Source organism: Mauremys reevesii, linkage group 7, assembly GCF_016161935.1.
Source record: "Mauremys reevesii isolate NIE-2019 linkage group 7, ASM1616193v1, whole genome shotgun sequence".
NCBI lineage: Eukaryota > Metazoa > Chordata > Testudines > Geoemydidae > Mauremys > Mauremys reevesii.
Window position 1 is genome coordinate 69509878 of NC_052629.1, and position 13946 is coordinate 69523823.

The 13946-nt window shown below is 48.7% G+C and overlaps 1 protein-coding gene across 6 annotated transcripts in view; it reads right to left on the minus strand.

The window, feature by feature from the left end:
- PIK3AP1 (phosphoinositide-3-kinase adaptor protein 1) overlaps window positions 1-13425 on the minus strand; it is a 77243-nt gene extending 63818 nt beyond the window's left edge. Inside the window, exons 1-2 of one of the 6 annotated variants that reach the window (XM_039546203.1) lie at window positions 13211-13425; window positions 4462-4878 (exon numbers count right to left, since the gene is read on the minus strand). In XM_039546203.1, the coding sequence (XP_039402137.1) occupies window positions 4462-4878; window positions 13211-13379 (586 nt within the window). In that variant the 5' untranslated portion in view covers window positions 13380-13425. Of the gene's footprint in view, window positions 1-4461; window positions 4879-4997; window positions 5062-12811; window positions 13066-13210 lie in introns of those variants that run through there. The other 5 variants (XM_039546204.1, XM_039546205.1, XM_039546207.1 and 2 more) reach the window with 5 other exon arrangements.
- Window positions 13426-13946: the final 521 nt, after the last annotated feature.

Genomic DNA, 13946 nt, shown 5'->3' on the forward strand with positions numbered 1-13946 from the left:
CCTGGGGAGCTCTTCCCTTTTTAAATAAACATTAGAGCAGCTGGTCTCCTGGTAATTCACAGACTTTACGCGAGATAAACATTTCTTGCCCTGAAACAATCACACCTTGGACAGATTTACAATTCGTACTATCAGGCTGACAGGAACCCTGTCTTGAGTCCTTTAGAACTGTGTCCCACCATGCGCCCCAAACAGCCCCAAATTCCATCACTCAAGTTAGAACTCAGTGGAGTAGGGTTTCTGTAACTTCTTACAGACTGTTAAAATGAACCCAGTAAAGCCAGCTTAACAGATGCTATACTGCTTTGAGAAAACTAGGAAAGACTCCCTGATGAGAGCTGTATAAATAAAATACTTGATGGTTAAAACTATCTTTTCTTCTGACAAAATATTTAGCAAAGGTAGAATAAAACCAATTGGTGGTATATGCATTTGAGTTCAAGTAAGGCAACTGAAGAAAGCATGGACCATTTTGATTATGTAAAAAAGTCAGTTAAAACATGATCTGCCTTAAAAATCATCATTAAATTGTACTAAAGGCTGCAGGCAAGTATCAGTGATTTCAGTATATTTGCCTGTCATATTGAAAGGTAATCTGTGGAGCAAGAATTAAGGTTGAACTTGAAAAAGTCAGACTCCTAGTATTTTATCAACAAGAAATGTGCTTGTATAGCAATTGCTACTTTATGGTCATAGACCCCACAAAGCATTGTACAAGTTCCCCATTAGATAGTGCAGAATACAGAAAGGAATCATTTACCTCATCATAGAGGCTGGTCCTGAAAGGTGTCAAGGGCATTTGGCATTTCCCAACAGGTTCTCGGCACCTTGCAAGATCATCCCTAGTTCCCCATGCCAGCCAGGTATCCAACTAATTAGATAGCGCTAGCATGTCTCCACATGTGTCCTGTGTGTGCCCAGATGATTACATTAGAGTGCTTGCTTGCAGAGCGAGAGTTAGGGTAGTGAGATTCCCACATTGTATGAGACAAGGCCATTGGCACACACTTTCAACACTCTACATGCACCAAGATTGGTGTCTCTGGGACACAGTTCCAGTAGGTGAGTCCCTTCTTTGGAGAACCATAACCTGAATAGTTTCCAGCAAAACGGGGGTATTTAAAACCTTCTCCACAAAGTTAAAATCCGTAGTTTGCACTCGACTGACTCAAGCATCTTTAACCTTAATTCCACCTTGATTGCTAGTGAGCATTCCCTGGAGTTTTTATAGCTGCTATAATGTGAGACCAAGGAGTGCGGAAGAGGCTGTGGACTTCCCTCTTCCTCAGAGCTGTAGGAGGGCAGCCTCACTAGAGCACACTTCCTACGTTCCTGGTGATGGGAGCCTGTCTCCCAATGACCTTGGGAGGCGCATGGGAATAGGGCTCCACCAGGGTGAGTGGATCTGCCTCAACCCACTCAGCACATCTGCTTCTCCCCATCCCCACATCCCTCTTTGCACCCACAGCCTGCACCTCCCTTTGAGTCCTTATGCCCCACTCCCAAGACTTAATGCCTGGGTACTGTCCAAAGTGAGACAACTCCAGGGTGTGAGGAAGAGAAGGCAGATGCCTCAGAGGAGGATGTTGGCCTCCTGTTCTCCCTTTGGGTGTCTCCATATATATGCTATGTGCCAAGTGGATTAAAAAAGAGAGCTTGCATGGTCCTGCTTTGAGCAGGGGGTTGGACTAGATGACCTCCTGAGGTCTCTTCCAACCCATATCGTCTATGATTTGACAAGAGGGAGTCCCACTGCTAAGAATCACAGATTTGTCTGCTACAGAAGCCACCTCTTCCGCCATCACCTTGCCGCTCCTCAAAATGCTGGAAGCCAGAGGGTCTGGGGGAAGAATGAGGAGAACTGGGCACTTGGAAGGAAGAAGAGAGAAGTAGGAGTAACTCCTTCCCCTTCCTGTTTGCTTCTGTACATTTGCGGGAAAGGAGAAACCCCAGCAAGTCTTTTGAGAGCTATTAATCCCCTTACAGGCCTTGTAATTAATATTGTCCCCTTCACCCCCCCCATAAACATTCTACCCCATCAGTCAGGTTGCACCTTGAGATCAATCTCTGCATAACAGAATCTAGAGGCTCCTGCTTGCCCCCATTCAGAGGTCACTGGTCTCCAGCTCTGACATGCTAATGTAAGATTGCTGGAGCTAACAATCTGTACTGACAGTCCAAAACCCACTGAGATAGTGACTTTGGAAATAAATTTCATCAGCTAAATATTGGTGCTGCACTCAGCCAAGGGAAGGCACTACACTAAATTCTGTCTCCTGCTTTTCTTTGCTGCAGAATGGCAAAACAATTGGTAACGTCTCTAATTTCAGGGTGCAATAATTTAGCTGCCTTTGACCCCATTCACATCAAGTTTAGAAGAACAACTTCTACCTTGGCCCCATATCTAGCCTGTGGCAGGGCAGGGGTAAAACCCCTTTAAAGCCCTGCCAAAAGGCTGGCCACAGCCTGCTCTCTGGCCAGGTGGCCTGGTGTAGAGATGCAGGTACTCAGCAGGGAGCCCAGCTGCAAGCCCTAACGAGGGCTGGCTCAGACGAACCTGCTGGGCTAAGTAGTGACGGCTGGGCTGGGGCAAGAGAAGGCTATAAAAGCCCTGGGCAAACCTCAGTGGGGAGGCTAGCCTGGGAGGAGACAGGAGGGCAGTATCTCTGTCTCCGTGCCAATAAGGAAGCCTCAAGGGCCAGGAGACCCTGGGGAGGGTCTGTGGGGCACTAACTGTTGGGGGATCTGGGAACTGCACAAGCACTGTAAATAAAGACACCGGGGTGATTCTACAAAAGAGGGAGCGAATACTCTTTATTAAACCAGCCTAAACACAGGGTGCAGGCACAAAAGTGGGAGAGCCTGTGCTCACTCTGTGACATAGCCTATCAATTTTGAATCTAAAGTGATTTCTGTGGATTTCAACAGAGGGTCCAAAACTGGGCTTGTGTGTGCACTCCACTGTGGCCTGAGCAGTGGTCTGAGGAACGCAGTCTGTGACTATGGCTTTGGCTATGGTTATACCTGTGTAAAGATGACTTATACTGGTATAGTTACTCTCCTTGCTGTATGGGAACAGTTATACCAGTGTAAGATACCTGTACACTAGTATCACCGTCTACACTAGGAGGTTGTACTGCTTGAATTATAACTTTAACCGCTATAATCAAAGAGACAGAACTTTTTGGTGTAGATAAGTCCTACGATCCTATGATGTGCCAATGACGCTCAACAGCCAAGGAAATTACTGGGAGAGAAGGGTGCTTAGCACCTTGTACCACTGGGCCTGAGCTGGCCACCATGTGGCACTGTCCTTGACTTTAAGCCGTAGACTGACCACAAAAGCCCACAATAGTTCCCATGATTTGGGTCCATAAAACTTGTTCAGGGCTCTCTCCTGGCAAGACCCCCAGAGTTTGGGGAAGTTTAGACCTAGTCAGAACTTTGTGGCTCAGGCCTCTCTAGTTTAGAGTCCATTACCACTTCTGCGCTTCAAGAATCTCTAGCTCTTGTGAACTGAAAGGGGGGTTGGTCATTTCAGACTGCTTGGCTCAATGTAGTGCCAGAGGCATCAAGGTGCAATTTTGAACTGCTATGACTATGCTAAATACACCTGCAGTGGATATGTAGCAAGTGCTGGTGTCTTTTCTGTTGCCCAGATTTTCCAATGCTGTTGCACCTATGATTTAAAGGAGAGAACTGGACAATATACTGTAGAGCAGGGGTGCCCAACCTACAGCCCACGGGCCACACACAGGGTCTCTCATAAGGCCCCTGGCCTGCTTCAACACAATATACTAACGGCCGATTCATTAACTTTTTGTTGGCACATTTACATCATTTTAGTTTACATAAGTGTGTAAACAGACAACACTGTACATAGAAACAACCTACCTAAATACATACAAAAAAAGCTGAACTTAAAATATAAATCAATACAGGTGACTTTAAATCTTATTAAAATATATAGAACCCGTTTGGCCCACACAAGATCGTGCTTAGGTTTATGTGGCCCTCCTATGTAACAAGGTTGGGCACCACTGCTATAGAGGACAATCATACATTGGCTCCTGTAGGGGGGACAAGATAACCTAGCAGAACAGCCTCCTATTTTTTATGAGCCTGGGTCAGTATCAGTGCAGTGAAGAATGGACAGAGCTCTGAAGACGCGCTAGCTTCCCAGACATTCAACAGCACATCCCATTATACAGGCACCCCTCAAATATTAATAGCTAACATGCCATACAGATTCCCAAATGCTTTGCAGATTGTTGACATGGAGCTGGTGGGTGGGGTGGAGGAAAAGGGGTCCGGAGAGCTCCCAAAATTATAGAGGATTATAGACCAGGCTTTATTTTTATATTTCAGAAGAATATGTGAACAGTAATCCAAAGAGGGATCAGTAATAACATGCACCCTTCCCCCAATGAAAGAGACACAAATCCCAGCCTGCCACCTTACCTTCTGAAATAGTCTTCTTGACTGTTGCAATGTAGGCATCTGGCTCATCATCATAGGTGAGCTCTTTCCACTGGGCCCAGTCCCTGAAAAACCCTAAATAGTCATCACAATCCTCCACTCCACAGAACAGCTTGACCACTTTGTGTGGGGGCCTCAAAGCTTCCTGCAGGCTCCCAAGGACGTCAGGGAGGTAAAAGTTCTGCACCAGCTCGGCAGACAGCAACACGATGATGCATCGGCTGCTGCTGAATCGATCAAACTCCTCCCAGGGAACGGCAGTCCCGTACTCCACTTCGTAGCTCAGAACCCGCTGCTTTCGGACTTGCCGGCATGAGAAGAAGAGGTTCTGAAGGTACTGACACCATTCACTGGCATCCCTGGCATACACAATCAGCACATCACATCCCCCAGGGGCCCCTGTGCAGATGCAAGGTGAAAGCAGAGAGAAGTATTAAGCTCTGCAGCCAGAATCTTACCTCAGTTTTGGAGCAAAGAAGCAAATTCTCGTGTCTTCTAATTTGTGAAACGAGCAGAACCTGATAAGACATTAGGAGAGCAGATGCAGAGAGAATGAACAAGTGGCATTTGCATTCACAGAACAGCTGTAAGGATAGCTAAACTTGTACTTGCATTTCCTGTTCTAAAATCCGAGTAGTAGCTCTTCCATTCTCTCAAGCCACCCTTGCAGGGGAGAGGGGGATTTCCTGCTCTGTTTTGAGTGAGACAAGTCACAGGTGGAAATTTTCAGATTGTATGTGTTTGGGGGGGGGGGGCGAAGGGATAAAGAGTCTAATGGGGGAAAAAAGTCCCCTCTATGGTGAAAATTGAATTCAAATTGATGACAGGGACATTGCAGATTTGTAAGGGTGTCCTAGAAATTAAATGCTCAGGAGAAGGAGTCAGCGCTAAATATAGCACACCTGGGAAAAGAAAGATCTTTATTTAGACAAGGTGTCTCAAGTCTTACGGGAAGCTACCGTGGTCTTCATGGGGGCCAGGCGTCTGCTCGCTTCTTAGCACCATGCAAACTGCCTGGGCGGCATGTGTGTGTGTGTATAGCTGAAATGAGTCAGCTCAGTCCTCCAGAGCCTGCAGTATGGAGCCACAACAGCAACCCCGTAGTTCAGGCTTCAGATCCTCTCCTCTGCAAGCCCAGTTTTGACCTCCTCTCCTTTAACTTCCATGAAGGAAGCTTTTTGCCTGAAGTTTAGCAGATTGTGCTTGGAGAGAAGGAATCGACAAAGCAAACACCAAAACTCAGCCTTCTGGCAGCACCAAAGCATCTGTCAGTATTACAGCCAGAGCCTCCTATTCCAGGAGAGACCCATGCCTCTCCACTATTTATTTCATACTCGTGTTCTAGAATATAAGCACTCCTGGTTGTGAGGAAAGCCTTGAAGGGTGAGCCAAAGTGAACTGATGCAGTGTTATATCCGCATGTCTAAAGAGATCCTTAAAGTAAGAACTTCCCCATTCACCAAAATGGGACATTGACTCTAAAACCTGAAGATTACAGTTCAGTTTTCATTGTTAATTTCAGTGCTGTTCATTTTAGCTGGATATTTCTCCTAATCTGCCTTTCCTATGCTTCCAACCTGCCTCTCAATGTGTCCAAACCCCCAGAGCACCCACCCCCATCAAGAAAAAATAAAAAAGCTTTTATAAGAAAAATAGGTGTCAATCTCTGGTTTAGTATAGCAAAACTTCTGATAATCTGGGGACAGCGTAAGTGTTGATTTATCAAGACAGGTGACTGCACAAGTTAAATGTCCACATTTAATTCATTAATATCAAATCAAAATTAAGCAGACTCAAAAGATTCCATTGTGCTGCTGAACCCAGGAGCCTTGCAGCGGAAATTAGGTTCAGCTAGCCAAAGTATGCAGGGCCTTCATCGTGGCTTGTGTGGAGGGCTGAATTAAGGCAGACAAGTGCCTGGGTCTGTGGGTCCCAGTCATGTAATGACAGACAAACCATTATTTTTCTTCTATATTGAAGCTGATTCTAACCCTTATGGCTGAGAAATGAGGCGTGACAGTGTGACCCAGGTGTAACCAATGCAGTGATGGTTTCCTAAGTCTGCAGACAGGCTCTAGCAGCGGCTGAAGCAGCAACCGCCATTAGACTCCAACAATTAATGGATCATACCCCAGCTACAGTGAAGACAGAGTTATAAATGAACTACTAGGACAGCTGTATTTCTCTGGGAAGATGCAGATCCCAAAGCATATGAGAGCTGGGGACATTCTTAGTTGATAGGATCTAACTTTGGAACAAACTCCTAGATGAGCAAAACCAGAATCTGACTGTCTTTAGGAAACACTGCAAAACCTTCCTGTGAATTTTAAATTGTGTGAGCATTTTGAGGCTGCACCAGTGCAAGGACACAAGGGAACAGGGAGCCTCCTTCCTCTAGCACTTGTGTACAAGATGAAGCCATAGTTTGATAGCCTGTACATCCAGGCTACTAGCTCTGTTAGTACCATTACCTCTACAGAGGGGCATAGCCAGAGCCCTGTGACCACTGCTTTGTGGTGAGCAGCTATGCAGGGAGGCACGACACCTGTTGGTGAGTACATGTCAACTGTGCCCTCCACAGCCATAATTCTCCTAGCCAGCCTCTCTTTCCCCCAACAGACCTGTGCTAGGGTAACGAATGTATGGATTCCACAAGTTCTCCACCTCTGAACCAAGGCTGCAAAACGTTAGCTTGTTTAGAGTCAGTGTGATGGAGGTGTTGAACATGTGAGTGTTGGTCCACAGAGAAACAGAACCAAGGAAATCCCCTCATATTATCAAATGCTTTAGCACTCTGTTTATACAGATATTCTTAAGTCTAAGAGTCAGGAGTTTTGACTATTTTAAAGAAAACTAAACCTCAAGCAGTCTAGAAATAGTCAGTTAAGACGTCAGCAGCAACCATGCCTACTCTTCACCCACTTCCCCTTCTTGCCAGTGGGAGGGCACAGAACTACACTTGATCCTGGTTCTGAAGCATCAAGCACATAAGAACAGCCATACTGGGTCAAACCAAAGGTCCATCTAGCCCAGTATCCTGTCTTCTGACAGTGTCCCAGAGGGAATGAACAGAACAGGTAATCACCAAGTGATCCATTCCTTGTCGCTCATTCCCAGCTTCTGGCAAACAGAGGTTAGGGACACCATCCCTACCCACCCTGGCTAATAGCCATTGACAGGGCCGGCTCCAGACCCCAGCGCGCCAAGCGCGTGCTTGGGGCGGCATGCCGCGGGGGGCGCTCTGCCTGTCGCCGGGAGGGCGGCAGGCGGCTCCGGTGGACCTCCCGCAGGCATGCCTGCGGATGCTCCACCGGAGCCGTGGGACCAGCGGACCCTCCGCAGGCACGTCTGCAGGAGGTCCACCGGAGCTGCGGGACCGGCGACCGTCAGAGCGCCCCCCGCGGTATGCCGCCGTGCTTGGGGCGGCGAAATTGCTAGAGCCGCCCCTGGCCATTGAAAAGCACCAGCCAGTGCCGGAGAAAAGTGCAACGAATGGGAAGTTATGGCATAACCCTGATCATAAGGTGAGTGTCTTCCTAACACGCCCAATGTCTGTTAAAGTAAACACTCAAGGAATATAAACCCTCATGCTTCCAGGTACATGGCAACAATTATCAGCTGTGGCTGAATAAGGAAATCCACAGTTACAGATTACTTCTTTTCTCCTAGTAAGCTCCTATCCTCAGTTATATGTGTTGGCAGTAAATTCCACAGGTTAGTTTGCATGATGTAAAAAGAGAGTAGACAAAATATTTTTAATTCTCATTTGGCAGAAACTCATTTCCTTACCTTAGATTATGATAAAATTAAAGAACTTTGAAGTGTTGTTTATGCTTCTGGTACTGTTTAATTTCTGCATTGCTCAATTTAGAGAATGAAAGGCTGTTTTCTTTTACTATATAACAAGACACTCTGATGGCTCCAACCCATGTTCAGCAGCAGTGCAATCACTGCAGGAGCATATTAGTTTTCTAAGATTATTTTCATGTCATGGAAAGATGTTCAGGTGTCATAGGTTTTGCAAGAGCTTACAAGTACAAGATATAAGCTATGTGCCAAATTTGAGCTGAAGTTACCCCCTTTAATGTCTATCCTGTAAAACACACTGCATTGCAACATCATTCCATTTGCATGATAAGATTATAAATTAGCCTGAAAGCCCCTTCTGAGATTGGAGACCCATTGTATTAGGCACTATGCAGAGGCAGAATATGTCAACACTGCAAATAAAGGTGTAATTGAAACATGCGTACACATACCCCCACTAGCTTTAATCTAGCTGGCATGGATAAGAGCGGTAGTGAGGAGGTGGCAGCACGGGCAAACTGCTCTGTTCGAGCCGAGCAGGGACTCTAGGTACATATACAGTGTCCACACAGGGTCTGTGCTGCCGCATCTTAATTGCTATTGTTACCCATGCTGGCTAGATCAAAGCTGGCATGGGTATGCCGACCCCTGCTCCAATCACACCTTCGTTTGTGCTGTAGACATAGAGTCCCTGCCTCAAAGAGCTCCCAGTCTAAACAAAAGCTAGGAGAGGGAACTCCTCAAATTCACCCATGCTATAAGTTGACTAATTTCAGTGGAGCTAGAACAGGGGTCGGCAACCTTTCAGAAGGGGTGTGCTGAGTCTTCATTTATCCACTCTAACTTAAGGTTTTGCGTGCCAGTAATACATGTTAACGTTTTTAGAAGGTCTCTTTCTAGAAGTCCATAATATATAACTAAACTATGTTGTATGTCAAGTAAATAAGGTTTTTTAAATGTTTAAGAAGCTTCATTTAAAATTAAATTAAAACACAGAGCTCCCCAGATCGGTGGCCAGGACCTGGGTGGTGTAGGTGCCACTGAAACTCAGCTCGCGTGCCGCCTTTGGCACCTGTGCCATAAGTTGCCTACCCCTGAGCTAGCGCAATGGCTGCATTTGGCCCATCATATGTACTATCAGTCGATGACGTGCTCTGGGATCTGTCTGGATGGAAAGCATAAATAAAACCATTCTATTTTCCAGGGAATCAAATATTGGTATTTGATAGAGGATCCAATTTTCCTCCTGTTGAAGAGAATAGCCAGTGACTTCAAGTGAAGCCACAGCATATATTATATAAAGACTACATTAATAGGAATAGGTCCGAATCCTTCAGAGTGAAAGCATTTCCAAGAGATGCTGACTATCCTCATCTCCCAGTGAGTCAATGGGAATTAAGGTGCTCAGCACCTCCCAGGCCTATTGGGTTTAAGTTATACAGGAATCCTTCATGCATGAAAGTTATACAGGAATCCTAAGCATGCATTCTCTAGTTGAACTGTGTAACAAAGCAACAACCTAATCACCTCAATAATTATTAACTAACATGTTATCAAAGGCTCCCAGGTTTACTGCACCCGGAAACCAGCACTTTATTTAAAGCGTCACAAGCAAAATAAGGGGAAATAGCTGAAAAAATAACCAGATAAAAACCTTGTGAGCAAGATCATCTCTCAGTGATAAGAACACAAGATTTGCATGAGATAGTGTGTGACCCTAAAGCAGTTCTGCTTGCCACTTAGAACAAGATTTTGTTTAATGAAGAGAAAGTAATTTTTGGTATCTGCCTGCCCGTCCCTTGAGACCTCAGTCTGAATTATTTTTACATCACAAGGAGACATGCATCAGTAAAACTCTAAAGTTGCTTCACACCATTGAGATGGCACGTTTTTTCCCCTTTTAGAGAAAGAGAAAAAGCACAAACACGTAATTTCCCGTGCAAATGCAATAAGGGGAACTTGCACATTCAGTGCCAGCAATGAAGGTTTACACAACAAAGACCAGATCCTGTTCCCATTGGAGTCAATGGCCCTAAACCAATGGTATTAAATTTTAGCCATGTCTTCTACCACAGCCTACGATAGGTTATAGGCTGCCTTGAGCTGTTTGGTGCAAAGGATCATGACAGACAAGGCAGCCACGTGGATGGGAGTAGAGTGGCACATAATGGGCACTGAAAGCTTATCAAGACACCTTGGAAGACCCTGCCATGTGGCTGGGCACTGTGGGAGACAAAGCAAAGGGATAAATGTGTTGCCTGGGTGATTTTCCACTTTGAAGTATGCCCAGATGTTAGGAGCATTGAGTCAACAATATGCACCTCTCCTCTCCCCACCCCATCCCTGCCAGCCGTATTCAGAGTAGGATGTAGCAGGATGAATATTGCTTCTGCTAGCAAAAATTGCATAGCCCCATGACATCAGCCTGAGGGAAGCAGGGTGCCATGGAGGAGCCCAGGGAGCTTTGTGAAGGCCTGGGCTATCTGAGTGTTGCAAGATAGATCCTGAGGACCCCCCATGGGTTATGGGGTGGAACCCTCTCACCCAATTCCACAGGGAAAAACGGGGTGTGTCCCCAACACACTGCATTCTCCCATGTAATGCTGTGGAGGAAACACTGCATATAGGGAACACTGCACCACGGGTACCATTCCATCTTACCCATATCAATATGAATTAACTCATTCTGGGTGATACACATTAACCCCGCTTAGGCCCTAGGGTATGTCTATACTGCAGTCAGAGGCAGGACAGGCATGCTCACACAGCACTAGCTTTAATCTAGCTAGCACAGCTAAAACAGCAGGTCTGGCAGAACAGGCTTCAGAGCAACCTGTAGAAGCTTGCCTGGAACCCTGGGTAAGTACTCACATTGCTAGCCCCTGCTGGGGTCCATACTGCCATGTCTGCATGCAATTTTTAGCACTGCTAGCAAGATTAAAGCTAGTACAGGTCTGCCTACCTGCACTGCAGCCTCTAACTTCAGCATAGCTATAGCCTAAGGGTAGGTCTTCATTGCAGGTTCTCTGCTCTCAGTTGTAACCACAGACCCAGGCTTGTGGACTTGGTATTTCCAAGCCTGTGCTTGAGTGTCCACACTGAATGTAAACCTGGGTTTACAATTGCTGGGCTTGAGCCTCACAGCCATGCTAACACATCCATGCTGCACTACATGGAGGTTTCAGGGCCATGGCTTGAGCTGCATCCACACTACAAAATAACAGGGCTTGGACATGAGTCTGAGCAGGACTTGGGCTCTGACCCACCCCTCTAGCACGGTCCTTGGACCTGGGTCCTGAGTGCTGGCCGACCCCAGTCAGACTGATTTGTATGTGGATGAAAAGGGGGCTTGGGCTCAAACCTGAGTAAGAGTCTGGGCTTAGTGTGCAGTGTAGACATGCCCGAAAAGGCCGAGGAAAAGGAGGCAGGATTACAGTGAGCTAGCTAATAACCTGCACTTATCTTGCTGTGCAAACTTTTTGGAAGTGAAGGCGTAGCCTGAGAAAGAGTTACAGTTAGGTTTCTTCCCCAAGGCAATATCCAATGGGTGCTGTTCCCAGCGGTGCCCCACATGAATTGCACCCTCCATTCCTTCCCTTTGGATAGCATTAACTGTGGCATGCAATGAGACTGCTTAACATGGCTATACTGGGTCAGACCAATGGTCTATCTAGCCTCCTGGCACGTGCCAGATGCTTCTGAGAGCATGAACAGAACAGGCAATTTCAGTCCTTCCCCTGTCACCCAGTCCCAGCTTCTGGCAGTCAGAGTACTGGGGCACCCAGAGAGTGGGGTTGCATCCCTGACCGTGTTGGCTAACAGCCACTGATGGACTTATCCTCAGTGAACTTATCTCATTCTTTCTTGAACCCAGTTATAGTTTTGGCCTTCACAGCATCCCAGGCGGCGAGTCCCACGGTCAATCCACAGCGATCGGGGGCAACTAGACAATAGGCAAGGGCTGAGTGCTAGCCAGTGGACCTTTTGGGTGCAGAGATGGAGTTCACTCACCCTGCATGACCCAGCCCATGGCCTCTGACTCTAACAGCATTGCCAGCTGGGTCCTGTGGCCAGGGGGCCCACTTTGAAGAGCACTGGTGCCCAGGGGCCACCAGCTCACCCCAGGCGGGGAAGAGCCATGGGATGAAGCAGCCACTGGCCCTGGCTTGCACGCAGCAGTTCCCTGGGGCACAGAGGCTGGCCGGAAGGCAGCAGGTGCAGCGGCCAGTCCTGGGCGAGCCAGCTATTCTCTAGAGACTGGGATGAGCGGCGCTCACCCGAGGGTCTCACCACGGGAACCTACACAGCCATCGCCCCCCGCTTTCCCGCTAGCGGGCACGTGGGGGGCAGTGGCAGGCGGGTCCCTCTGCGCAGCGAGCGCCCCCGAGCGGGGGGCAGGAGAGGCCGCGGACGCGGAGGGGCGAGAGGCGAGTGCGCCCGGGGAGGGACCCGCATGGGCCGGGCTGCGGGCGCGGCGCCCGGTGGGGGGATCCGAGCCGCAGGGGTGGCCGTGCGGGGAACCTACCTGGGCTGGCCATGATCCGGGGCTTGGGCGCCTTCACATCCCCGGCAGCGGCACCTGGCCGGGGCGCTGGGGCGCTGCCGCCGCGGGACACTGGCTGCAGCCGGCAGCCGAGTGGGAATTTCCTCCTCTGGCCACTTCCGTCGCGAGGCAGCGCCGGGGGCTGCCGCCCTCCCCTCGCTGCGCCCGCCCCGCCTCGCCTGGGGCCGGCTGCAGCCGCGGTCCCCCCCGGGGCAGAATCGCCTGGGCGCCGACTTCTTCCCTGCGAGCGCGGCCGAGCGCCACTGCCGGCTCCTCTGCCGGCCCACCCCGCCCGCCCCCTAACGCTCCCACCCCCAGCCAGCCACGCTCCACTCGCTGCCTCAGTGCCCCGCTCCCAGCCCCGTCCGGGCCCCTGCGCACCCGCTGCAGGCAGGGCCGCCGCTCCTCTCTGCCTCCCTCCGCAGCACGGAGCCACCAACAGACCCGGGCCTTTCCCCGCCCTGGCACTACCCTGGCATCGCAGCCGGGCTGGGCCCCCGGAGCTCCCTTCCTGACTCCCCCAAAGTGGGCAGATCCCAGCCTTTGCCATCAGCGATGTTCCTGAGGCCTTGTCTGTAGAGCGAGGCGAACTAAGGGGACTCAGCTGGTTTAAATTCCCAGCCTAGCTGGTGCAGTTCTCATCTGTGTGGGCACATCTCACACAGGGGGGCCCTCTTCCGAAAGCGGGTGCCCACGCATACTTGAACTGAAACAGCCTAAGCCTAAAGCGATGCATCCCTGTAATTAAAGGTAGCACTTTAAGCCAGTGTAGTTAAACCAACACATGCCCCTGTTCAGATCCTCTTGTTCTGGGTTAAGAAAGAGTGGCTTATTCTGCTTTTGTTTGAACTGATCTCTATTTCGCTTTGACCAAGGTTCTATCTACCATACATCTATGCCAGCATAGCCCTGCCATGCAGGCACACATACACCAACAGAAGGGGGAATTCAGTGGGTCTAGGAACACCACCTCCTGGAACAATGTGAGCTATGCCAACCAGCAGAACCCTCTTCTGCCAGCCTAGCTGCACTACACTGGGGGTTTTGTCAGCTAGGTCACAGAGGGGAGTGGATTTGGGTTTGATTTTTTTCAACCCTCTGACCAACAAGTTTTAAG